General features: G+C 34.4%; 1 protein-coding gene across 1 annotated transcript; it reads right to left on the reverse strand.

The window, feature by feature from the left end:
- Nucleotides 1–1,640: 1,640 nt before the first annotated feature.
- Vom2r43 (vomeronasal 2 receptor, 43) lies at nt 1,641–24,169 on the reverse strand. The gene is made up of 6 exons (NM_001099512.1): nt 23,964–24,169; nt 8,026–8,305; nt 6,834–7,640; nt 5,651–5,878; nt 5,101–5,224; nt 1,641–2,539 (listed from the first exon to the last, which is right to left on the reverse strand). Exons 1-6 carry the CDS (start codon nt 24,167–24,169, stop codon nt 1,641–1,643), a joined length of 2,544 nt encoding a protein of 847 aa, NP_001092982.1.
- Between the last annotated feature and the right edge of the window lie 2,873 nt (nt 24,170–27,042).

Genomic DNA, 27,042 nt, shown 5'->3' on the forward strand with positions numbered 1-27,042 from the left:
AAGTAATTAAAAAATATTCTTTTCTCTTTGCTCTCTCCTCAAGAAAGAAACAGATCACATATCCTTATATATTTGCTGAGCTTTTATTCTTCAGTTCTGAGTTTTCATTTTTATCTGCTAAATGATATAATAACTTAGCTGAAATTTTTTCTCAAAAATATGTTGTGTCAAGTGGCTTCTGTTAAAAACACTGTAGTTATAGGATTGTATTGAATGTATAGATTTAATGTTCTGGTTTATTATCCATTTACTTTTAAAATAAAATACCTATTATCTGGGATGTGCGCACACATGTGAACCCCCCCCCCCCACACACACACACACAGAGAGAGAGAGAGAGAGAGAGAGAGAATATATACCCATATATATATATATATATAATCTCCATATATACTCCATATATATATATGGATTGTTTATAGCATGTGAATTCTGAAGAGAGATGTATATACAAGCCAGAAGAGAGTGTCTGCCATTTTTGAGGACTGAGTGGACTTGGAATTACAGATCACTCAGTGCTGCAATGTCTGTGCTACCAAGTTAATCTAGGTTCTCGTGAAAATTAGTCAGTACCCTGAACAGGTATGTTATCTCTTAAGTATTGATAGTTTATTTTTATTAATTTTTAATATAGTTTCAACAGTCATTTTATAATCTAAATAGTAATCTGTTATTGAGAGAACCTCCATTGATCAACAGATAGAAAACAATAATTTCTCATTTATTGGTATTCATTTGTTTTGTTTTTTTAGCTTTTCCCTGTTTTAGGAGAATTGAAGACATTTACTCTTCCTTGGAAACAGTCTATCTACAGGGAGCAAAAATTAGTTCCAAAATAATTTAGAAAAGAAAATGACTGAAAAATGTGTCATTTTCTTCAGATGATAAATGCTAGAATAAGAAGATTACGTTTTATTTAATTCTTGGACCCTTCTTGATTACCTTTGGTTCAGTGGAAGATGACCTATCTAAGAGCACCAATGCCGCATATAAAAACATGACATAGTAGGATGTTTAAGATATGATTAATATCTGGGACTGTTTTTAGAAGGAAGTTAATGTGATCAGAGTGTATTTTATTAAATTTCTAAACCAAAATAAAGATATTAAAAATTCCAAAACTGATGTAGAAACATAATTGTCTGAATATTTATATTGTTGTTCATTAGAGGTGAGTTGAGCTATTGTGGGTAATTACTTGCTGTTTCCTAAAGGAAACATTGAACATGCTAGAGCTCTACTCCTTCCTAGAATTATAGAAGAGTAGAAAAGGTTACATATAGTATACATTAACCAATATGTATTATAGAATGCAATAATGATACATGATTTCTACTGGATATGATAGAATGGAATATTCATAAAACTAAGATTTAATTCCAAAAGACCAAGCAATTAACTCAAAGAAAAAATTAGAGGAAACCATTTTTAGAGGTAAAGAAATTGCTGATACCAAGGTTTTTTTTTTCATGATAACAGAGATCTGGGTCACATAGTAGAACTTTAATAAAAAGCTTATTTTAAAAAAAAATGGTGCATTGAAACAAATCTTGCTACTTGACCTGATATTTGATGATTAGAACCAGCTATGTAGTCTTTTTATGGGATATACTAATTAAATTCAGTGAGAAATTTTAACATTAGCATTTGTGCCTAAAGGTATGAAAAGAGTTGTTTTTAGGTGTTAACAAAATAATGTAGCATTTTGGAGCAAAGATGCAGATTAGTAGTCCTGCAGTGGAGGTCAAGATGCAGAATACCTCCACAATGACTAAGGCCTTGCCACTGGTGCTATGGTAGACAGGAAGGAAAGTGAGCCAGACACTACAGAACACCAGCATGCTAAATGTCAGGAACTTGGCTTCATTGAATGTATCAGGAAGATTCCTGGCTAAGAATGCTACAGTGAAACTTGCCAGTGCAATAGAACCCAAGTATCCTAGGACACAATAGAAGGCAGTAACTGAACCTTTGTTGCAAACAATCAAAATATGGCCATGTTCAATATGCCCATCACTATCAACATATGGTGGATAAGTTCCCAGCCAGATTCCACAAATGATCAGTTGGATCATGGTGCATATGGGAATGATCAAGACTGATGTTCCTGATGTCATTAGCCATCTCATCTTTTTACTAGGAAGAGTAAACTTGAAGGCCAGTACCACAGTAATTGTCTTGGATAAAACAGTAGAGACAGCAACAGTAAACGCAACTGCAAATATGGTCTGCTGCATGATGCATGTTACCATATGTGGTTTTCCAATGAACAGCAGAGAACAAAGAAAACAATAGATGAGTGAGATGAGCAGGCAGTAGCTGAGAGCTCGGTTATTGGCCTTGACAATGAGAGTGTCTTGGTTTCTTAAAAAGATACCAAATACAACAGCTGTGAGAGCAGAAAAGCATAGGGCCAAGCATGCTAGAGTCACTCCTATGGGGTCTTCATAAGACAGGAATATCACAGTTTTGGAGAGACAATGAGTTCCTTCTGAGTTGGCATATTGATTATCTAGACATTTGTAACAATAATCCATATCTGGTTTGGAAAAATACATATCATCAGGAATCATATTACTCTATTATTCAGAGGTTTAAATATACATAAGGAATTTAATGTATATATCAATGAATCAAACTGAATTAGCGAAATTGACCTTCCCCATGAAAGTAATTTAGATGTGCTTACTTATAATGAAAGACTCCCAGAGTGGGGAGAACCTCACTCAAGTCTTGGGATGACGTGTACCCCCAAGAACTCACACAAGACCATCCTTGCTGTAATCACATGAGGTTTATCGATAGGAACCACTGCACTGAGGTCGATACTCATATCCCACGCAGGGGTCCAGGAGTTTGATGCCCAGTAGCTGGGAGAAGGGGTATTTAAAGAAAGAAGCCACAACCCAAGGAGGCAGGGATGGTGTCATTGAAAAATGTGGAGAATACCAGTGTAAAGCCACAGGAGAAGCTTCCTGTCTCTCAAAATTGCTTTTAAGATTGTAATCTAACTTTATGGTCAGCTAGTTCCTGGGAGAAGTTTCTGTTATCTTTAGTAGGTCAGGAATCGCATATCTAAGGGCCTTATCTTTAATCCCTTTTATCCAGTTTCTGGGAGAGCAGGCTCAAGAAATGTGACCTTTTACCTACTTACAGGTAGAGAGCAGGGTCTGGAATTTGAGGTATTTAGGGCTTCTTAGGGGTGTGATAGCATTTCTAAATTTCTGACTTTTTGGCTGTATTTTTTATTCTTTCAAAAACAATTAATCTTGATTGTAGATTTCTTGAACTCATGTATGATTAAGGAAACATAATTCTTTATCATTTTTACATAATCAGAGTTGAAAGAAAATTGTGGGTAATATGAAAGAATATTGTGGCTACCATAAGAAAATAAATTGGAACGTATAATTCATAGAAGCCCATATGTATGACTCATATTACTCTAGACTAATATGTATTTTATTGTCAGGGTATCAGTCATAAGATAGGACTCAAATATCAATGTATTCATATGGTTCCTTACTTATACACACACTATTCAATTTATATCTTGCTTTAGTTTTTTTTCTTATGAAGCCAAGGAAAGCAGAGGAGTTATAAACAAATTATCAGCCAAGTATACACATTAAAATATTACCTTGTTCTTATGTTTCAATGTATGGATTTTGGTACAGCACAGTGTTTACCACTATTAATATTATCTTTGATATTTGACTGTCAATGATCTCAAAGGTATGATATTTATTAAGTGACATCACAAGCAAGATAACTTTCCATCTTTCAAGAAAATATATGTGACACTTAATACTGGATGGGAGAATGAAGTCCCATCCACCGGTATCTTTTTTAGTTTCACCATAATATTATTAAGTTTCTTCCAATCTCATTGTCTTAAATAATCAGACTGAAAGTGATGATATCTATCCATTTAAGAGAGTACATTCTATTTCTGTTGTTTCCACCCTCTCATAATTTTCTAAATGGCCTCATCTGAACTACCAGAATAATTATTTTAAAAATAACAAAATTGTTTACATTTATATCCTTATTCAATATTGTAAATACACCATGGTTTGTAATTCTCTTATACACCCCAAAATAAGCAGATCTTAAAACATTTCTTTGTAGAATCTTCTTGTTTAACCAACATTAAGAAAATAAATGTTGACTCTTCATTTGTTCTTGATTTTATTGCCATAATTTCATCTGATAGTCTAAGAGCTTTAATAACTTTTATACGATATGCCAAAAAATGCTGTATTTGCTTGTATTGCATATAATACACATAGTAGTTTTCTCTATCTAAAAATTTCACATTTCATTGACAATGTTCTGTATCTGAATTTGACCATTCTCCATATTTTCCACATTTAAATCATTTCCCTTAGTTGTACACCTGTCAGAAATTTAAATAAAACTCTAAGTTTACATATTTTTATTTTCTCTCAATCAATTAGAAAGTATTACTTTTCATTGGAGCTTAATATATTGAAGTAAACATTTCTTTCATGGTTTTCATTGGACCCTTGCCCCAATGAAGATATTATGACTTATTTAATACAAATTTAAATGTACACATTCCTCTCCCAAAATTATAACAAATGCATTAATTACATTTCTACATGTTGGTTTCTAAGTGTAAAGTTAAAGTAGAGGTAACTGAAAATACAATGTGAGTTGTACTCAGCATCATCTGTCATAAGATACCTTACAAAACTCTTATTTCTCAAAAAAGATACAACATTACTGATCATCAACACACTATCACAAAGCTCTTGACTTCAAAAACAAGGGTATGCAATTCTAATATTTTGGGGAAGAGAAAAATTAAATGCATTCTATTGCCTTGTGCTGAGGATAAATGGCATAGTTTACTACTCTAAAGGAGTTTCCAGGGTAACTATTATGTGCAATGCTTCTGGATAATTTCAAATCGTATGGGAAACGAAGTGTGTGTTGTTTCAAGGAGCAATATTAAACTTCTTATTTAATGATGACATTAAACATTTAAATTTCCATAGAGAATTCCTTGTGAATTTTGCAATGATAGGAGAAGTTAGCCAGTCCAGTGAAGACTTTTAGTGAATTCCTTCTTACCTGTCATATTGGAAATCTCATTCTCTGGGCAGGGGTTACAATCAAAGCAACAGACAGCCTTTCCCTCCTGAGGGGATTTTCTAAATCCTGGATTGCAAGGTGTACTGCATATTGAGGGTAGAGTCTGAGAGAAAAAAAAAACACATGGATTAGCAGTACAAAGTTTTAGTTATTGGGCAGGACATACAAGAACTTAGAACATGATAATATTGGAAGACCTTCTTTTGCAGACAAATATTAAATTTAAATGCATTTCATTGTAGCTTGTGATATTTATTCTGAATTTATTATGATTCATGTTACTAAATGTTATTACAAATATGTCTGTGCATATATATGCACACATTTGTGCATAAAACACTATTTAAAAATAACAAATCAGGAAAGAAAACAGGAGTATCGCGAGTTAGGAAACAAGTTTCTAGGGGGGGCTGGAAAAAAAAAGGAAACAAGTTTCTAAATGTGAAAGATAATATTCCATGAGGATGAACAAGTCTATGAAAAGATTAAGATTCTTATATAGAGAGTACTACATTTAAGTCCAACGCACCTGTCTAATATCTGTGGCCCAGTCTACCATTTCGTCAAACATAAGCAATTTTTGAGGTTGTGTGAGGTATTTGAAAAAGTTTCCTATTTTCACTTTAATTCCATAACTTTGTAAAAAATCTCCTGTGTAGAAAATATCATAATCTACATTCAAGTTTTCTTTCTGATTCAGGTTCACTAGGTCCCCAGCAGGATTTACAAACTGGATCTTCTTCAGGGAAGAGAGGACCTAAAGCACAATTTTTATTTTAGCTTAACTATACATATACATTAAAACAGAAAATATGAACTGTAGATTTCCAGTGGGTTTTAATTGCCTCCAAAATATAACTTTATTAAGCATCCTCACTTTTTAAGAGTAACAAAATTCATGTAAACATTGCAAAAGTTTAGAAATTCCAATTAGTCACTAGAGTGAATACCCTAAAACATGCACAATGAATGATATGCTTGGAGAGTACTGCAGATTTCGTCACCACTTTCTGTCTTTAGTGGTATCTTATAGCAGATATAATTTAAGTCTCAATTGGTCAAAAGTGGGAGTATTACATGATTTTATTTAGGAACAATTTGTTACATTGGGAAACAGCAGTTTGACAACTTGAACAAACATGTAGACAGTTGATGCTATTTAATGAGAAAACAAAAATAATGTAGTGCAGGAAACTAATTTAAAAAAAATTACTTCCTGAAGAAGCATGAAAGTTCTTAATTCAGCTGTTAAATGCATAATATTTCTATATGGTAATCATATTCTCTAAAACATTTTTTCATCAATTGTCAAATTGTGACTTTAGTACCTATGTTTGCAGGATAATTGATAGTGCCAATGTAGTTTGTATTATAAACCATGAAGGAGTAAAGAAATAACCGCGTTTGGGCAAACTTTTTATTGTAAGCCAAGAAGCAATAAAAAATCACCACCATTGGGCAAAACATTCCTAGATACTTGGTAATAGAGTTTATTATTTACTTTAATAAACTCACTTCAAAGATTCTACATTGAGCATCATATTATTCAAGTTGCTCATATTTTCTAAAGTTTAGCATCTTTTCTAAAGGATATTTCTTTCTCTTCTGAATAGCCTTAAACCATTTCTGTACCAGATAGTTATCAATGAATGATATGTCTTTAACAATGTACATGCTGTATTTGGGTATCTATTTAAAAAAAGACACATTACCTGCAAAGAATCAAACTCCAGTTCTTTCTCAACGTTATTTGACAATGTATTTGCTTGCTGCAGAATTAACTCATGGAGTGAATGGGCCACAGCATACACAGCATTGTATAGGTTATAATTTGTTTCACTCATGGCCATTTCAAACTGGTTGTTAGATAACCATTTCAGGAGCATTTTTCTTGAACATTTCTTCAATTTCTTACAATTAGATGATGGCCAAAAACAATTAAAATTCACCCACCATAATTTAGCAGGAGAGATAGTGTTACTGTAGTTTAAAGGGTACACTGTCTGTATAAATTCTTTAAAACCAGATATCTCAGAGTAATGATGTGAAAAGCTGAGGGTGCCGTGAAAGGAGTTGAAAAGGAATTCTCCATTACTTGTAATTATATCCCACTGTGATGTAGCAATCCAGATTCTCCGAATGTCTACAAACTGCCATAGTCTAAAGATTACTTGTAGAAAAGAATCTATGTCACCATAAATGATAACAACTTTTGCTAAAGACATTATGATTTGATTATAATACATGCCAGCCATTGTCAAGAATAATTTGCTGTTATATGTGATAACAGTCACAAAGGCTAAACAGATGTCATATCTTTGCATTTCTTCTCTCAACTCAGAGGCAAATTGAAGTCCTAGATCATCATCTGAAATCATCAATCCTACCCAGTTCCAGCTGAAATAAATCACCAAAGTCACCATGCCAATAGCTATAGATGTGTCCTTGATAGCCATCTGATACAGATAAGGAAATTGTTCATAGGTATTGAGAAGAGGATGAAATGGCCCATAGTAAAGCTGAAGAACATTAAAATCAATAAATAAAACAATCTGATCTTAAAGAAGATGAGGTACACAAATCTTAATCTAACATCTAAATATATTTAACAAGATCTGGCAGTGTTGGAAGGTGTAAATTATTCATCTCATTATTAAAATCCAAATCATTGTGATTTTCTTAAATAGTAGAGATGAACTTACTCTTCCACACACAATAGCTTCTTTTGCTATTTCCAATAAAGTTCGAATATATACAATATAAAGTTTATGAATGCTTATGATTTGAACTTTATAGATCAAGTAACACATAAATTCATACTCTGACTTCCAGTATGCTAAAACACTAAGAAAACAAGCATTAAAGTAGGTAATGCTTCATTAAACCCAAACTACCCCACCTCACCTCTGGAGTTCTGGAGATATACAGAAGTGGTCCAAGCATGGCAGTTGGGAACCACATTGGTCCTGTAAATACAATTAAGTATCTTCTCTGGTTTCTACAGTCGAAGTTAGGAAAGTAATCACCTTTTCTTGAGGATAAACTGATTTTACTCCGATCAGCCAATAAGTTACATTCAATTTTAACCAGCAGAGATATATTGGGTAAAACCTGAGGGGTGCTATTGATTTCCTCAATAGAAAAATAAAGAGATAAAATCAAATGGATGTTCTTAGTTGTCAACCTGTAATAGATCACAATATTCATTAAAGGTTATGCTGTAAATGTGGTAATCTAAAAACACACTTTGTGTTGAATTTACAAATGTGCCATTTTGTCATCCGGAATTCTCCTTAAGTTTACTTGTGTTATCTGTGAACATGATGAGTAGATTATAGAATATAAGGCGTTTTTGTCTAACTCCTTGTCTAGTGTTATCATAATCTTAGAATTCTTGTGTTTAACATATGTGAAAAGTGAAGGAGATTTACTGTCTCCTAAATGCATAGTGTTTCATTCCACAGAAACAGAAGTGCCTAAAGCCATAAAATTACTGGAAGTATGAGAAATGATAAATAAGATCTTTTCTCAATAGGTCACAGAAGTGTATGTATCCATAGATAAAGCAAGAATAACAATAGTCCTTCTTTCATTTCTTCCACTATTCTCCTTTCTTACGAACTTGAGAGTATAGAATCTGGGGGAATGTGGGATTATAATAATGTGGATTGCTATTAATATGCTTCATCCACTCATTTAACTGGATCTCATATCACTGGTCCTAGGCTTATGATAGCTGATTTCTGAATAGTGAAACTTTGTCCTTAAATATTTTAGCATCCAATTTCTTTGTTTTTATTTAAGATATTTTACAAGCATATATTTTATATAGCATTATTTTACAATTTATAATCTTATTTTAAAAGATTTATACTTCAGTCATTTTGAGTAAAGTGTTTTATTTTGCTATTGTTCTGGCATTTCTGTTTTGACAGATTTTTGTATAATTTACAGAGAACCTTTCTGCATTTGACTACCAATGATGAACTTTGGGAACTAATTGATGCTGGAACAGGGAACATCTGTTTTCCTTACAGTTTTTTAGTTTTTTCACTCATTAGGAACCTTGGTCCTGTGAAGGGTACCATATCCAATGCCATTTGGTAAACACAAATTAGACATGGATCATTTAAACAAAATGAAGCCACAGAGTTTAGTGAGGTTTGGAATGGTGACTAATATTGGAGAGTTGTGGAAGGTGTGTGAAGGTTTTCTAGTTACATTATGTTAAATTTTCAAGCAATGAAAGAAAAGTTTTAAAAATAGCACAAGTTTGTTTACATGTGTGCAAAATCAATCGTTAATAAAGTGATCCATGAGGCAACTATTCTGAATGCTTCTTTAGATATTGGTTAAAAGGAAAAAGGAACTCTAATGTGATATTTGTCTACAACTCTTCCATATAATATCAGAGGGAATAAAGACACTACACAGATACTTCCTAGATTTTTATTCTACCCTTTAAAAATTGGTTAAAATTGAAGTAAAGTTATGTTAATTGCCAACAGATGAATAACTGAAAAGTATGTTACAGGCCCAAGAATATCATTATTTCTGTATTCAGAAGAATACAGCCCTGTCAACTGGAAAGCAATTATAGACTATTGGTTTAAATAGGTGTAAAAGCCATACTCATAAGCAGAGTTGGCATGTTTTCAAACATGTAGAAGATCAAATAAAGTAAGTAGTTGATGGAAAAGTAGTAGGCATTCTCCTGAGACAAGGTATAGAACTAAAGGAATTGTAAAATAGAAACAAATAGAATCACAGTTAATCAAATCCTGGTACTCCAGTCAGAATGGCTAAGATCAAAAACTCCGGCGACAGCAGATGCGGGCAAGGATGTGGAGAAAGAGGAACACTTCTTCATTGTTGGTGGGGTTGAAGACTGGTACAACCATTCTGGAAATCAGTCTGGAGGTTCCTCAGAAAATTGGACATTGAACTATCTGAGGACCCAGGTATACCTCTCTTGGTCATATATCCCAAAGATGCCCCAACATATAACAAAGACACATGCTCCGCTATGTTCATATCAGCCTTATTTATAATAGCCAGAAGCTGGAAAGAACCCAGATGCCCTTCAACTGAGGAATGGATACAGAAAATGTGGTACACCTACACAATGGAATACTACTCAGCTATCAAAAACAATGACTTTATGAGATTCATAGGCCATTGGTGAGTGAGGTAACCCAATCACAGAAGAACACACATGGTATGCACTCGTTGATAAGTGGCTATTAGCCCAAATGCTCAAATTACCATAAATGCACAGAATGCATGAAACTCAAGAAGGATGACCAAAATGCAGATGCTTCACTCTTTCTTTAAAAGGGGAACAAGAATAGCTTTGGGAGGGAATAGGGAGGCAAGGTTTAGAACAGAGACTGAAGGAACTCCCATTCAGGGCCTGCCCTATCTGTGGCCCATACATATACAGCCACCAAACTAGATAAGATGGATGAAGCAAAGATGTGCAGGACGACAGGAACTGGTTGTAGATCTCTCCTGAGAGACAAAGACAGAAAAAGGCAAATACATAAGCGAATGCCAGCAGCAAACCACTGAACTGAGAACAGGACCCCAGTTGATGGATTCAGAGAAAGGACTGAAAGAGCTTGAAGGGGCTTGAGATCCCAAATGAACAACACAACCAGAGCTTTCAGGGACTAAGCCACTACCCAAAGACTGTACATGGACTGACCCTGAGCTCCAACTGCATAGGTAGCAATGAATAGCCTAGTAAGGGCATCAGTGGAAGGGGAAGTCCTTGGTCCCACCAAAACTGAACCCTCAGTGAACAGGATTGTTGGGGGAGGGGAGGATGGAGAGGGGAACATCCATATAGAAGTAGAGGGGGAGGGGTTATGTGGATGTTGGCCTGGAAATCGGGAAAGGGAAAAACAATCGAAATGTAAATAAGACATACTCAATTTAATAAAGACGAAGGAAAATAATAAATTCATCAAAGTAAGAAAAAAAAATCTCAGTACTGACATACAAAGTCTGAAGCAACATTTTTTCAAGACACAAATTTAACTCAAGATTGCAATTGTATTGTATATTTTCAGAGAGAGTTTATGAATGAAGAAAAGATACATAGGGAACTGTAGTAATAAAATGTAGTTTCCCTTTGAGAATTTAATATTTAATTAGGGAAAGTTTTATAATGGTATATTAATTTATTATGTTTTAAATAAAATTTAAAATACTAACACTGTAAAAATTAATTTTACCATAATTCTTATGTTTTCTCTTTATTATACAGCAAAATATTGAAAGAATGTATTGTGTCACTTCCATCTATTAAAACATGAGAAGTTGTTCCATTACCGGGATCAATAACCTCTTAGGTTCTGGTTTCTATAATTAGTATAAATTTCACCTTGTGGAATGAGTCTTAAATCTAATCAGAAGACTGTTGATCTTGGTCATGATACATGTGTCAAAATTACATAAGCAAGCATATCCTATGTAGCATGTCACTATTTGAGCATGGAAGGGTCATAGTCAAACAAAAATATTAAAGCCAACTCTCCACATTCATCCTGCATTGTTTCCTCTAATGCTATGAAAACAATCAGTACATTGGGATTCCCCAGCACAATCTTAGCTTTGCCGTTAAAATGTGCAGTGTCTTCAGCAATAGGGTCCTACCTACTAGCTCTTTAATAAAACCAAGATTAAAAGCAGTACCTTTCATGTTTGTGGAGCCTAAGGAACTTCCTGGCCTAGAAATTAGTGGGATGAAACCCATCTGCGGGAATAAGATTACACTCAATCACCTTATATGTTCCTGGATTGTCCATTTACATAGGGTTACTTTTGACACCCTAGAAGTTTGAACATTTTAGGTATTTTTTCAAAAACCTATTTTGTTTCATTCAGTTGATCTAGCCCCAATGGAGTTATAAGTTATGTGGAGGTACCATTGTAAATAGTTGTATTTGGTACAAATCTGTGTTCAGTTCAGTGAAATAGTTACCTTATTCACTACCAATTATATGGGCATGTGTACATAGCTCATTGGCTGAAAACCTTAATGGTTGCTTGATATATTCATCACCTCAATGGGAATGCTTTTAAGACTATTGTGTATGTGATCACACACATTTAGGGATAATTCTATCCCTCACTGACAGGCATAGGCTCTGAGAAGTCTACATGCTAATCTCTTACAGAGTAGGTTGATTTATGTGTGCATTCCATCAGGATATGCATTTGATTCAGATAATCAGCAACAGACCTCACATGTTTGAAAGATAAAATAACAAACTATTTTACACAAAGCCATTAACATTTTCTTTTAGTCAACCTATATTGGTTCATCCATGACAAGACTATGTTGACTACATGAGCAGCTTCCAAGGTAACCTGAGGGTAATTGTGCCATAATTTCATAAGTATATCTCTTTTCTGATTCACAGGAGAAAAATGTACTGTAGAATGCTACAAGAAAAATTGTCAAGGGTTCTGATTCCTGTTGAAGTTCTTTATATTTTGCTTTCCATACACAGGAATCCATTAAGTGGTGCTCCTAAATATTACCCAGATGTCAGTACAGATTTTCATGGGCCAAATATTATGAGTTATTATTTGTAATCCTATATCTGAAACCATTGTCTACTTGTTCCTTTTCTAGCCACAAGGCTACTGTTCAGTTTTGTTCCCACAGCTACTTATTCTTGTTCAGTATGTCTACAACCACCCTTTCTGTACCAGGCATCAAATAAAATGAGACTTATCCACTAAAGTACTTCATCTAGTTTAACTGCAGTTTAATTTACTAGGTGGAGGTTGGGGGGCTTTAAAGAGACTGTAAGATATTTTCAATTAGATTGGTGATATGGCTTCCATACACCATTCACTGTTTGTGTAATTATGATTGCCATATTTGCAAAGTTAAATTTCGTGCACTATTAGAAGATTTATCCAGAAAACCTTTAGTTCAGCACTTTATTGGGTATTCAGTATTTATCGTCATTGAGTTGAGACCAGTTATAAATTCCATCTGCTCTGTCGTTTGATTTAACAGTTTATTTGATTTTTTTTTATTTTATGCTTCTTCTTCTTTACAGAAATGAGACCAAAACCCTGTAGAAAGCATTTGATATGGTTGCTTTACCTATAGACCACTGCTATAGCCTTCTGAAATTTTGGCCAGTTTTAACAGGAATGAACAAGGGATACTGCAGAACACTGGTACTTATCTTGTCCTAAAAAGATGTTATTCTTCCCAAAAGATTCTTGAACTTTTATGTCACAATATCATATAACAGTCTTCTTTATAAAGCTAGATAAAGCACAGGGAGCTTGACAATGATGGTGTATTTAAATCTGCCAACATACCAAATACCTTCAAAGTTCCTGTAGCTTCTTTACACAGAAAGGTAGGCTTTCAGAAGAACGTTTAATATACAATTTGAGGGATCCTCTGTAGCATTATAGTACATGACAGGCCTAAAATTTTTAATGTATTCCTTTTTCTTTACATCCTGTGAAGATTGATCATTCTTTTAGACTTACCTCTATGTCCTTCAGATGTTTTTTTCTAAATATGAGCAAATATTCAGATGATAAATTATTTAATAAAACCTTTTCTATTGACATGAGAAAGAAACATCCTGAACCATGAACCTATAGCAAATACTGGGCTTACAGTGACAATTTGGAGAATCACTTTGAAGTCTATTGTTATTTTATCTTAACAATTGTGAGCTTGCCTAGGTTATTCACGGAAAGTATTAACTAAAATAAAAAAAAAGTCTAATACAGAATGCAAAACTTACCTCCATTTATAACAATTATTTTTGTACAGATCAAGATCTGTCACAAAAGCATAAAAGGGAGAGAGTAACTTTGTTATTTCTCACAATCCCTATTTATTCAGAGACACTACAATTATATATCCTAGAGTTTTTCTATGGAGCTTTCCTATACTTTTCTACCTCTGATTAATTAAGTTGCTTCGATATAATCTGTTCATTTCTACCCTGAAATAAGGAAGAACACTGCCATGCTGCACTTTTTTCAACTACCATGTTTCAGGAGTCCCCTGGTGTTAGTGGTTGACTCACCATTTATCTTACTTGGCTATTGGGATCTTAACTGGACAAATGATCTTCTCTAGCATACTATTTTGCAGGTGGGAAATATACAAACTGTTTTAATTACTTTTTTACAGTTATGAAAACAACATGATTGAATCAACCCATAAAACACAGGATTTAATTGTGGACTTATTTAGAAATAAAGAGTGTTGGTTTATGAATATTATGGCTAGGAGCAGGACAACAAATGCATATGTAGGTCCTTAAAAATTAACTATGGGCTTGCATTTATCCAAAAGTAGGAAGCATGGAAAACAAGAATGGGCTTGGTTCATGCTGTTTAAAGTCAATATTCTGCTCTCACAGAAGTAATAGTGATCCCTTTCACCTCCATGTTCTACAGAGTCTCTAAGTTCTCTGTGATAAGCTATTTAATTGCTGGTTGAAAAGGTCTCCTTATTTCTAGCAGTTCAGGTGTTTCCATAACTCTTTTGTTTGTCTTAACAGACTATGCTAAAAGCTCCCACCTGGATGTTGGGGGTCACCAATATTTACGTTGTATTTATGTTGCTGTTATTGTTACTGCTGGTGCTGCTGCTGCTGCTGTGGCTGTTATTTTGTTTTGCATTTTTTTCTTCTATTGTTTGGACTTAAGTGAAATCTTCCATGACATTTACTATATCTCTCTCATTCTCTCATTTATCTCACTTATTTGCCAGATAAAGGCTAAGATGTATGATGTCAGCTATTTCTTCTATTGCAATTCTTCCAATACACAAGCAATTTCATGATTCAAATTGCCATCTTAGATTCACATGTTTCTGCAGCTAAAAATAACATGGATCATGCAAACCTCAGCTTATCCTGTCATACAATCTTGACCCCTATGCACTAATCTCAAGAATGCACTTCTAAACTATTTTTCAGACTTTTCTGTATTTATGTAATGGACCAAACTAATCCATCACATGTCATGCCAAATCACATAAATGGAGAGTTTCTCCCAAAAGCTCTACTAATTCTGATGTACAGTTTTAGTTACATGTCTTATTAACGAAACCAGGAATCATGTTATGGTTGCCATACCAGAAAGGCATATATTATCACCCACTGTACAATCAAGGACAATTGTAATAGAATTTCTTGATGCTTCTTCATCGGGCTTCTAAGACTAGGTTGAATAACTTGCTAATATAGAAAGGACCACACACTCACTCCTCTCTGCAACTCTTTTATTGCACTGAATCCTTGTTTTGATGCCAGTTATGTTATTTGATTTACTTTCTTCTGGGATGGTAGAACACAAGCATATACACATAAGATTTAACATCCATAACAGACTAAAGTACAGATAAAACCAAGTTCTAATTGGTGAACTAATTAATTCTGTTGGGGCTATCTACAGTAACATATATGAGGAGTTATTAACAGAATAGGAAGTGACTGAGAGTCAGTTGCATCAACAAAGCCAAGCACAGTATGCATCATGATCACTCACCAAAACTGTGCACCTGGATCACACTGAATAATCTTCAGGAAAGAAGTGGGTGAGAGAGTGTTCTTTCCAGGAAGCTCAATTACTCTGAATCTCTTACTGTCAGCTAGGGTGTTTTTTGTATTTTTCTGGCCTGCTTGGTTGATCTCTGCTACTTTCAGATAACTGGGTTTGTCTTAGAGGGTTTTTTTCATAATGAGTTTTATAAAAGATTATCTCAGAATTCTTACCATTTTACTGTTGAGAGGCAGGGTCTTCAGGAATCCTGTCAGTTTTGTGAACTTCCTATCAGCTTTGAATTGTTTATTTTCTTTCTTAAGGAACTTGACTAGAGCATGGAGTATTTCTATCATGAAAGATTCTACTTCACAACACTAAAGAGTTCTGTAAACCCAACAACTTAAAATTAATACATATTTCTCCTTCACCTAGTAAATGTACATTTACAAAAGATTGTGCTTAGCATAGAGAACAGCAACCGAATTAGTTGCAGAGAATAAGGAACTATAGAATGTGCTGTATTTAAGAAAATATATGAAACAAACTCCCTTTCAAGTTCAGGGATTATGGAAATAAAGAGTGCAAAAATTATGTAATAATTCAAAGAGTATTTTGTAATAACAAAAAACAATCATCCGCTGGCCAATGGAGAGAAATTGCACATGTGAAGTTAAATTACCTGTGACAGCTTCTATAAAATCTTCAAAAGCCTAAGCCAGAAGACATTACAGCAAAAGGAGGGAAATTTGCCACACAATTCTACTCATATAAGCAATATCTGACTGTTTTGAGATGACATTGTTTTCTTCAAGTCTATAACTCAAGTCAGCTTAACCATTCTTCATTGAAAGATAACTTGACAAGCATAAGTTCCTCTTGAATAATTGCATTGGTTATGTAGGGGAAAAAGAATATGTAGAAAACTCTTGGTGGGGCTGGAGAGATGGCTCAGTGGTTAAGAGCACTGGTTACTCTTCCAGAGGTTCTGAGTTCAAATCCCAGCAACCACATGGTGGCTCATAACCATCTGTAATGGGATCTGATGCCCTATTCTGGTGTGCCTGAAGACAGTGACAGTGTACTTATAATAAATAATTTTAAAAAAAAAAGAAAGAAAACTCTTGGTGAAGGGAATTAAACAGCATAAAACCTGTTGTGGAAAACTATTAAAGGATTAAAAAGGAAAAGTCAGTCTAAGACCTTCTGCTTCAATATAAAACTGGTAGAGCTATTCTCACAATTTTTGAAATATGGTAAATTTAAAATAGTTGCAATTCTCAAATTCATCTGGAAAGCCAAAAAAAGAAAAAACCAAAACAAAACAAAACAAAAGGACCAAGAATAGCAAAAACAATTGTTAACAATGAAAGAAAGACTAGAGGAATGACCATCCCTAACCTCAAGCTCTACTACACAGGAATATTGATAAAAACTGCATGCTATCAGACAGGTTGTTCAATGGAATAGAACTAAAGAACCAGAAAGAAAATCACACTCTTATGCATACTTGATCTTTGACAAAGAAGGCAAAAATATATGATGGAAAATAGAAAGCATCTTCAAAAACTTGCTGTCTGTGAGTAGAAAAATGAAAATACACACATATTCATCACCATGCATAAAACTCATTGCAAACTGGTAAAACTACTGTGGAAATCAATTTGAAGTTTCCTCAGTAAATTGGAAATGGACATACCTAAAGACTCAGCAATACCACCCTTGGGAATGTACCGAAAAGATGCCCCACCATGCCACAGGGGCAAATGATTCACTATGTTCATATTGGCCTTATTTGTGATAGTCAGAAGCTGGAAATAACCCAGATGTTCCACGACTGGAGAATGGAAACATAAAATGTGGTTCGTTTACACAATGGAATATTACTCAACTATTAAAAATTAGGAAAACTTGAGTTTTACAGGCAAACGGATGGAACTAGAAAATATCAAGGTCAACAAGCTCCAGGGCCCAAGAAAGGAAGCCTCAGTCCATCTTGGGAGGGAGAAGGAAGCAACTAAAAGGGGGCAAGAAAGGAGGGAGGGGAAGGGAGGGAAAGTGGATGGGGTTTGGGGTAGAGGGGAGCATGGTCTGGTATTGGGTAGGGAAAATAGACTGAAGCTCTGAGGGCCAGCAGAAAGAATGGAAACAGGTGACTTTAGGTGGAAATATGTTGGGAGGATGCTCTAGAATGTACCAGAGACCTGTGAAGTGAGAGATTCTCAGGACTCAAGTGGGGAGGTGTTTAGATGAACAGTCCTACAGTGGGGAGAGCGAACTTATAGAACCCTTCACCAGCAGAAAGATAGAGTATCAAGTGAGGGATGGGTTTGCTTCCCCACAGTCAAAGCTCTGAGCCATAATTCTTCCTGTCTGAAGGAAATGCAGGATGGAAATGGAGACGTGCCTGAGGAAAAGAAGGTGCAGTAACAGGCTCAAAGTGGGATCCAGTTCAATGCGGGGCAAAACCTGACACCATTACTGAGGCTATGGGGGGCTTACCAAAGGGGACCTATCATGAGTTCCCTCCAAAAGATGCCACAAGCAAATGAAAGAGTCAGATGCAGATATGAGCACTGAACTAAAGAACAGAAGCTGCGGACTCCTCTGATTGAATTAGAAAAAATCTGGAGGAAGGTGAGGAGGAGGACAACCCTGTAGGAGGACCGGCAGTATCAATTAACCTAGACCCCCGAGATATCTCATACACTGGATCACCAACCAGGCAGTCTGCACCATCTTATACCAACACATATACATCAAAGGACTCCCAGGGCCTGGGTATAGACAGAGAAGATGTGTCTAACCCTCAAGAGACTGGAAGCCCCAGGAAGTTTATAGGTCTGGTGGGTTGGCAGGATGTGGATATCCTTGTGGAGACTTGGGGTTCAGGATACTGAACAGGTGTACACTGGGAGGGGAATAAAATCTGGAGTATAATAATAAATACCTAAAGTAATTAATTTTAAAAAGTTTCATTGATTTCCTTTATTCCTTTGTTTCAACTATGTACCTACATGAGACCAAAAATGGCCAAAACATTTGCTATGTAGCTCTGGCAATCAGGAACAAATATATTGAAAATTGGGATTAGACAATTCTGAAGGTGTGTATATATATAGACAGTATCTGAAACCTCCTGCTAACTATTACATACACAGTCTCTGCTGACCTGGATTTCAAAAAAAACATGCAAAACACCAGAAAGGTATCATATCTAAACTATACCAATGCTGATATTGGAGAAAAAACACACTTAAGTCCATTTTTATTGCACTAACCAAATTTCATATTACAATGCTTAACTATAAACACATAGATAATTCCCCTTCTGAGATATGGAAATTATGATTAAGTAGTGTATAGGACTGGTTGTATCAGATATTGTCAAGGTGTTTAAGATGGATCTCAGTTTTTCCAATGGACAGTTATCCCTCAAAAAAAAAATAAAACTATATACTTTTGAATGTACAGATTTTATCAGGTTGCATCAGACAGCAAATTCAATTTAGAAATATACAAGCAGCTACTTACTACCGGACAAGCTATCCTCATTTATTTTTCAATTATCCTACCAACAATAATGGTTACTTCTGGAGAAAGTGGAAAATCCCTTGAACACATAGGTACAGTAGACAGTTCCCTGAATGGAACACCAATATTTCAGGCTCTAAGATTAAAAATTGATAACTGGGACCTCAGGAACTGAAAAGCTTTTGCAAAGAACAGGACAATGTCAATAGGACAAAAAGGCAGCAGATAGGGAAAGGATCATTACCAGCCTTACAACTGACACAGTTAATAACCAAAATTTATAAAGAATTCAGGAAGTTAAACACTGCTCCTCCTGTGGATCTATCCCATATGCAGCCACGATACTCGGTCACTATTGGTGACGTCAAGAAGTGCTAGCTGATAGGAGCCAGATGTGGATGTCTTCTGAGAGGTTCTGCCAGAGCCTTAGTGATACAGAGGAGAATGCTTGCAGCTAACCATTAGACTGTGCACAGGGACCCCAGTGGAGGAATTAGAGAAACAAGTGAAGGAACTTAGGGATTTGCAACAGGATAGGAAGAACAACAATATCAACCAACCAGACCACACTAGATTTCCCAGGGTCTAAACCACCAAATAATGAATACACATGGAAGGACCCATGGCTCCAGTTGCCTATGCAACAGAGGATGGCATTCTCTAGCATCAATAGGAGGAAAAGCATTTAGTCTAACAGACCAACAGAATCAACTAACCTAAACGCTCAAAGAACATACACTGGCTAACTACCCTTCTCCATGCATGCCTGAGTTCCAAATTGGAACAGAGCTTGTCCCAAAAACCTGTATGTGGGATATGTTTTCTAGCTGGCCTGCCTTGTCTAATCTCAGTGGGAGAAGATGCCCCTAATCTCAGAGAGACTTTATATGTTGGGAAGGGAGAGTGATAATACTGGGGATCCAACTTTCTCAGAGGAGAAGTGGAGGAGGTATAGACAGTATAGAGGAAGGACTGTAGGAGGGGATGAGGAGGAGGGGACATTGAGCAGGAAGTAAAGCTAATAATTAAAAAAAATAAATAGAAATAAATTCAAAAAGGTATAAATAGCTCTCTTTTGTACTTATCTCTGAGATGCTACATTTTTAATCTTCCTGTAGTTTTCAGGGTTCAATAAAAGCCTGTTTGACAACTTGTAATGTTCTCCCAATGTAATTTCTTTCAGGAAGGGGACCAGAACAGTTGGAATATGAGAAGTCTAGTTTGTTAACCTATATACCAAGAAATGATTCCTGAATTCAGAAGGCTAATTACATTGTAATATTCAGTAAACCCTTACTATTACTGAAAGATTGCATCTGATGGTGTACTGCAGATACTGAGTATAGGTCTGGTATATTAAATGGATTCAAGATAAAAGCAAATGCATAAAGAAAGAGTTTAGGGTTGGGGATTTGGCTCAGTAGTAGAGCGCTTGCCTAGCAAGCACAAGGCGCTGGGTTCGGTCTCCAGCTCCGAAAAAAAAGGTGGGGGTTTACTTTAAGTATTGTAAATTCTTAGTAACTATATTCCTAAAGTTCTATATTACTTACAGCAAAGAAAGGACTAGAAATGGAATATAGCTACTTGTGTAGATTCATTACAGCATATGGTATTTTACAGTGCAATATAATGAAGTATGATATTTGCTTCTTCACAAAAATTCAAGGTCTTCTGTCCTTTAATCTTTTAAATTAAAAGTATTTGAGACAAGAAAGAATCCCAGAAATAATTTGTTCAGTGAAATAGAATCAAATAATCTTATCCAAATTGTAAACCTTGTGTAACAAAGAAAAATATACTGTAAAATTGATAGCCACTTAAAGCAAGTAATATACAGATCAATTGAAAAGTGCAGTGGATTATTACTATCATTGTAAATAATATATAGCAAATTATAAATAATAAAGCATACAGATTGATTATGTATGGCAATGACTGAAAACTTTTAAATTAAAAGTGTTATCAATAGTTCTGTATGGCAAAACTGTAATATATATATATATATATATATATATATATATATATATATGGTGTTGTTTGAATTATAACTATCCCCTAGAAAGCTATGATTCCCCCCTTTCACACATAATTTGATTACTATTCAGAAAAGAAAAACATATAGATTGATTTCATTCTAAGATTTGTTTCCATAAACTCATTTTGTTTGTCAACTAGGCTATTATGTTCCTAAAAATGAGAGAAAAATACAACTGATAAACTTACTTTAAATAGCCAAATAGCGTACGCTGTGGCATAGACAAAAACAAAACATATTATTACTTTAGAAACAGTATATTATCTTTTATGAAATATATGGAAACTTATCAGTGAAATAAATTAAACAGCCCTATATTTAGTTAACATAAATTTATATTAAAAACAAAATAAATAAATGACCTGGATTGTACATCTCCTGTACACATAAGACCTTTATGCTCATATTATTCTTTTCTTTGATAACAAGTACTAAATTTATGTAGAATATATATGCAAAAAGACAATGAAAGAAATATACAAATAAAATTTTTGTCTTGTTTTGCAACATTGAACTCTCATTGATTAGGAGAAAAAGAAACATTTCTTTGTGACTTATTTTGTGCCTTGTAACTTTGTCACCCTGAATAGGTTTATTACACAGTTTGGTACAATATTGATAAGGACTCAATGCTTAATAAAGGCAGGACTTAGAAATATTCTCAACTGGACTCTCAGAAAGACAAATTTTTCCTCTAATATCTAGGATGTCACATGCTTTTGAGTAACAGGATATTTATAATCCTCATCCTTGATGAAACTTTATGTTTAAACTATGCTTCACAATCACTTGATCATTCTCATTTATGTTTGATATTGAATTAATACATCATTTCCTCATCATTCCATATCACTATGCATATTCTTTTGTGAATTTAATCAATCTGACCCTATTCCCCATAATTCTTCATTTTTCATTCTTCAATATTCTTAAGGGTGCTTTTGCCTAATAAAACAGCAATTGTGAATTTTAAGGCACTTCAGACTATATGATCACTGAGATATAGAGGAGCATATAATAATGTCTTATGTTGAGGACCCACAATAACCAAATGTTACAGTGTAATTTGTAACAATTTTCTTGGCATGTCCAGAACACATTGCTAGAAATACCCAATTTCATATTTAAAAAAGCAATATACTCATTAAAAAATATTATGATCGAACATAAAATCAGAGTGTAGTTTGTGCACATCCACATGGTATATACCTTTCTATATTTAGCATACTTGGGAAGAGAAATAAACATGGAATAGCTATCGTTGCTTTCTTGCTCTCCTGATCTCTTGCTCTAACTCTCTTCCCCCTTTGTCCCTTCTCTCCCCTTCACTTTACCCTTCTCTTCATGGCCAGCATCTACTCCTCTTCTCTACTCCTCTACTTCTCTTCTCTTCTCTTCTCTTCTCTTCTCTTCTCTTCTCTTCTCTTCTCTTCTCTTCTCTTCTCTTCTCTTCTGTTCTCTTCTCTTCTCTTCTCTTCTCTTCTCTCTTCTCTTCCATTCTCTCCTTCTCTTCTCTTCTTCTCTCTTCCTCCTCTTCTTCTTTCTTGTTCCCCTCCCTCCCTCCCTCCCTCTCTCTCTCTCTCTCTCTCTCTCTCTCTCTCTCTCTCTCTCTCTCTCTCTCTCTCTCTCTTTCTCTCTGCTGCTACTAACCGCTTGACTCCCCTCCCCATGTCCTGAATAAACTCTATTCTATACTAAGAGAAATAAGACAGGGATAAATGAGATATGACAATTTAACATCAGTCAATGATCTTGATGGTGGGAATTTGCCTAAATTATAACCTTTTTAAGCTCTCTAAAATGTAAGCGGGTATCACAAGCAAGAATTTTTCTTTTTTCTTTTTTTTTTTTTCGGAGCTGGGGACTGAACCCAGGCCTTGCGTTTGCTAGGCAAGTGCTCTACCACTGAGCAAAGTCCCCAACCCCACAAGCAAGAATTTTTATTCTGATGTTTGAAGGAGGAATGAGGAGGTCATTGCTTGCAGGGGCAGTCCCTATTCTAAGACAGAAACAACTGTTGTACTGAAATACTTGAAATGACTTATTCTTGAGTTTGTAACCTGGAACTTTAAGTTCTGTCATTAACACAGAAAAAATATAGCTGTGTATGAAATATAACAAAAGGAAAAGGGAAGCACAAAATTCTCATAATGGACAAATATTTTGTTCCTATCACAACTTCATCTTCAAAAATCACACAGCAGAAGAGAAATAATATGTAGATTATTTGCTCAATCCAAAGTATCATTTCAAGACATTTAGCCATAGATTAGGCCGAATGCACCCTTGTTCTCTGTTGACAAATTCAGCATTCTTTTGTGATATAAGAAACACTAATATAGCACAGAAACATCAGTTATTCAGCATTTATGAAATGAATAAACGTTGTGTTTGAGGATGAGTTTGTTGGCGAAAGCATAAGACCTACAAATGGGAAATGGCACTAAACAGAGGTATCATTCTTGGACCATGGTAAATCATACATCTCCTTCAGGATTTTATCTGAAAATTGTGAATCTAGAGGATAAACAATGAAATATCCTATATTTCTGTAGAAACAATGAAATCATTACCAGTAAGACAAAAATAATTAAATAGATCCTAGGTAGGGAAGGAGAACCAAACAGATTGAAGACTGAGAGAATGGTGGTCTAAATCTTATTAGCTACAGTATCTATGTATCAAATAAGTAATTAATCCAAAGTAAATAAATGAAGAAAGCACTTACTGCTTGTCTAGATTTCCACTAAAGAAATCATTCTTCACATGCCCATGTTTAGCATAAATGGAAAAAAAACAATCAACTTCCTTATCTCCATCCACGTTTTTCTTGTCTTTTATTCTTAAAAAGCACTTGGGATCATTCAAAGTGCAGAAAAGCAAGGAAGCCTTTAAGAACAATAAGACTAAAATCAAGGAAAACATATCTATCATGTCACCCAAACTATGAGCCTTAGCAAAAGTTTAATATGATGGAATGTCACATGTATATACCCACTTGTCTGTTTTTATTACTGTACTTTCACCTAGAGTATATATTGATGCCTGTCAACACTTCTCTTTTCAAACTGTTTTACTCCTCTGGAGGATTTGTAAGCATTATCTTGCCTGGGGTTCTGCATCTGCATATGAGATGATAATTTTGTTTACTGTCATTCTCCTCAGTTTTGCTCACAAATCTACCTATGTCACTGGATATTGAAATCCCAGACATGACTCTGTTTTGGCACATATTCTGAAATGCCTAGTTTACCAAGCTACTTCTCTGACCTTCTTTTGAAATAGATGACTTGGTTTGCTTCATTCAAAAGTGGATTTAAGGTGGAATTGAGAAACAGAATATATATGACATACTTTCTCATAGTCTTACAAACAATTCTTATATAAATGGTCAACATAGTAGTTGCCTCTGATATTTGCTGTTCAGAAACAAGAGAACATCAACTACGTACCTCACACACATTGGAATACCTGATAACAATTCAGAATCACCTAAAATTTTGTTTATTGAATATAGAACCAATCTGAATCATTCTGAAAACAAAATGACCATCAATATCTCAGTATCATTATGGAAACTCATATTCTTATTAATATTCACTACATGGCCAGGAATTATTCTTCTGATCTGCTTTTTCATCATAGTATTGATCTTTTCTAGTTTTTATGCTTAAATTTAAATCATGTGTTTATCTGGGTAGTCCACCAACAATTAATAAATGAACAATTCTGTTTTCATTGAGAAACTATATGTAATTATGGCTTTACAAAAAATGAACTACCAAGGAGAGAATATAGATATTTATCTTAAATGAAAATTTAAGATTTCATATTTTAGAGTAATATGAGACCGATGAGATTTCTACTCTAAGCCAAAGCAATTGGTTTTGTCAAGATCTGACATGCATTGGAATTCACATTCAGAAGTGTTGAATAATCCTATGATTGGAATATCCTTTAAGGTTAATGCTTAACCTTTTTAAATAGTCCTCTTCTGTGATGATTTCATATTGAAGGTCTTTTGATAAATATACATAAACACAACCTAGTAGAAATTGTTACATACAGGAGGAAAATATTCTCTTTCTTAAGACAAAATGGAAAAATCTAGTGTCATCACCTTTTTGCATAAATTAACTGTTAGGTTGATTATGATTAATTTTTGGAAAGTGGTTTCAATAAATTTGCTTGAAATGCTTGATATTTTGTGCTTATATATAGTTATATGTGTTTTACTGTGCTTTTTTCTGTTATATTGGATTGCTCTACATTTTTTCTGTCAATTATGTAATGTTTTCTAAGACTGAAGTTATCTGCTTGCTAATATAATAATAAAATTATCTTTAAGATTAGAATGCATGATCTAGTATGGAATTTCAGGTTTCCCTTAGTGTATTAGAGCTCCTTTTACATTTTATGTGTGTTTTGTTTGGAATTTAAATAGTAATTTCTTTACATTTGTAGTCTCCTTTGTTAACCTCACATTTTTTAGTATTGAGAATGATGAGGCCCCATTACAGTAAGTGATTTCAGTTCACACAACCTTATATTTCTTTCTGTAGTGCTTTGATGTGTCAATTGGTACTTCAAAGGACGTCCTTTAATTCAGGCTACCCTTATACATGGCTTTTTTAATTTTGCCCTTGAACTTTCAACCTGTGCATTTCATATTCTATGTTCTGGGAATATCAGTTAGGCATTAGTTCACTTGACAAGGATGTTACAGTTTTCATATGATTGTCTTTCTCTTTCTCCTTAGATTTATAAAGAGGTATTTTGTTTTTAAATATTGTAAATAAATTCTTCATGATACTCTTTATAGCTGATATCAACAAATGCTAAAGAGCATTCTCACTATTTTTAATTCTATCAAATCTAAAGATTTTATAATAAAATCTAAAATCTTCAAGGGCCTCTGGTCCTGCACTGAAAATACTGAAAATTTAAAGCTCCCTTCTCTTTGACTTCTTGTTATGTCTCTGATATTTGATTGTTCTAGATAGTTCTTTATCACTATGAGGAATAAAGATAGAGTTTGTCATGCTATCTCAATGTATATTATTTAAAGATAATTTTTGCTTCATGTTCCACTTTTTGGAGATTTCACATATTCATTTGTCACAAGAAGGCTTTACCTGGTTTTTTCAGGACTTAGTAATGAAAGTATATTAAGCTTCATCTTGTAATTATCAGTCTTTTGCTATGTTCCTGTAACATAGCAAACATAACATCACCCTAGAAATATTAATGTGCTCTATTTCCTGATCTCATTACAACATAAGATTCATCTGTGATTCTCAGAAAGCAAACACGTAATTAAAGTTCATGTTCATAATAGTTTGTTAAATTTATGTTGTAAATATTTCTGAGAAAATTCCTTCATGTGCTTGCAATAAACATGCATATCTTTTGAAGATGTGTCTACCTTTTATTTTGTACCATGGCAATACTGGCATCACCATATGAGGATGTACTCTTCTAGTTCTTCCCTGCAGAATCTTATTTCACTGAGGTGCCACTCATCATTGCAAAATCTAAACAGGATTAAAACACATGGCATTAACCTCAAGGATGTCAGAATCTTTACTTCCAGTATTTTGCTAGCTCACAATATCTGAGAAGGTAAGAAACTTTTTCCTACACTGAGGGGGCCTAACATTATAAGAACCAAATTCTTTGGAGGTATGTCTCACTTTATAAGTGACATTGATAGCTTTAGCTACTCATAAAGTCGAGAATAACATTTACTAAGGAATTAAGATATTATTGTTCTTTTTTATTAGATTACCAGAGTTCCATAGTCTTAT

The sequence above is a fragment of the Rattus norvegicus genome, chromosome 1 (genome assembly GCF_036323735.1).
Source record: "Rattus norvegicus strain BN/NHsdMcwi chromosome 1, GRCr8, whole genome shotgun sequence".
In the NCBI taxonomy this organism is placed as follows: Eukaryota; Metazoa; Chordata; class Mammalia; order Rodentia; family Muridae; genus Rattus; species Rattus norvegicus.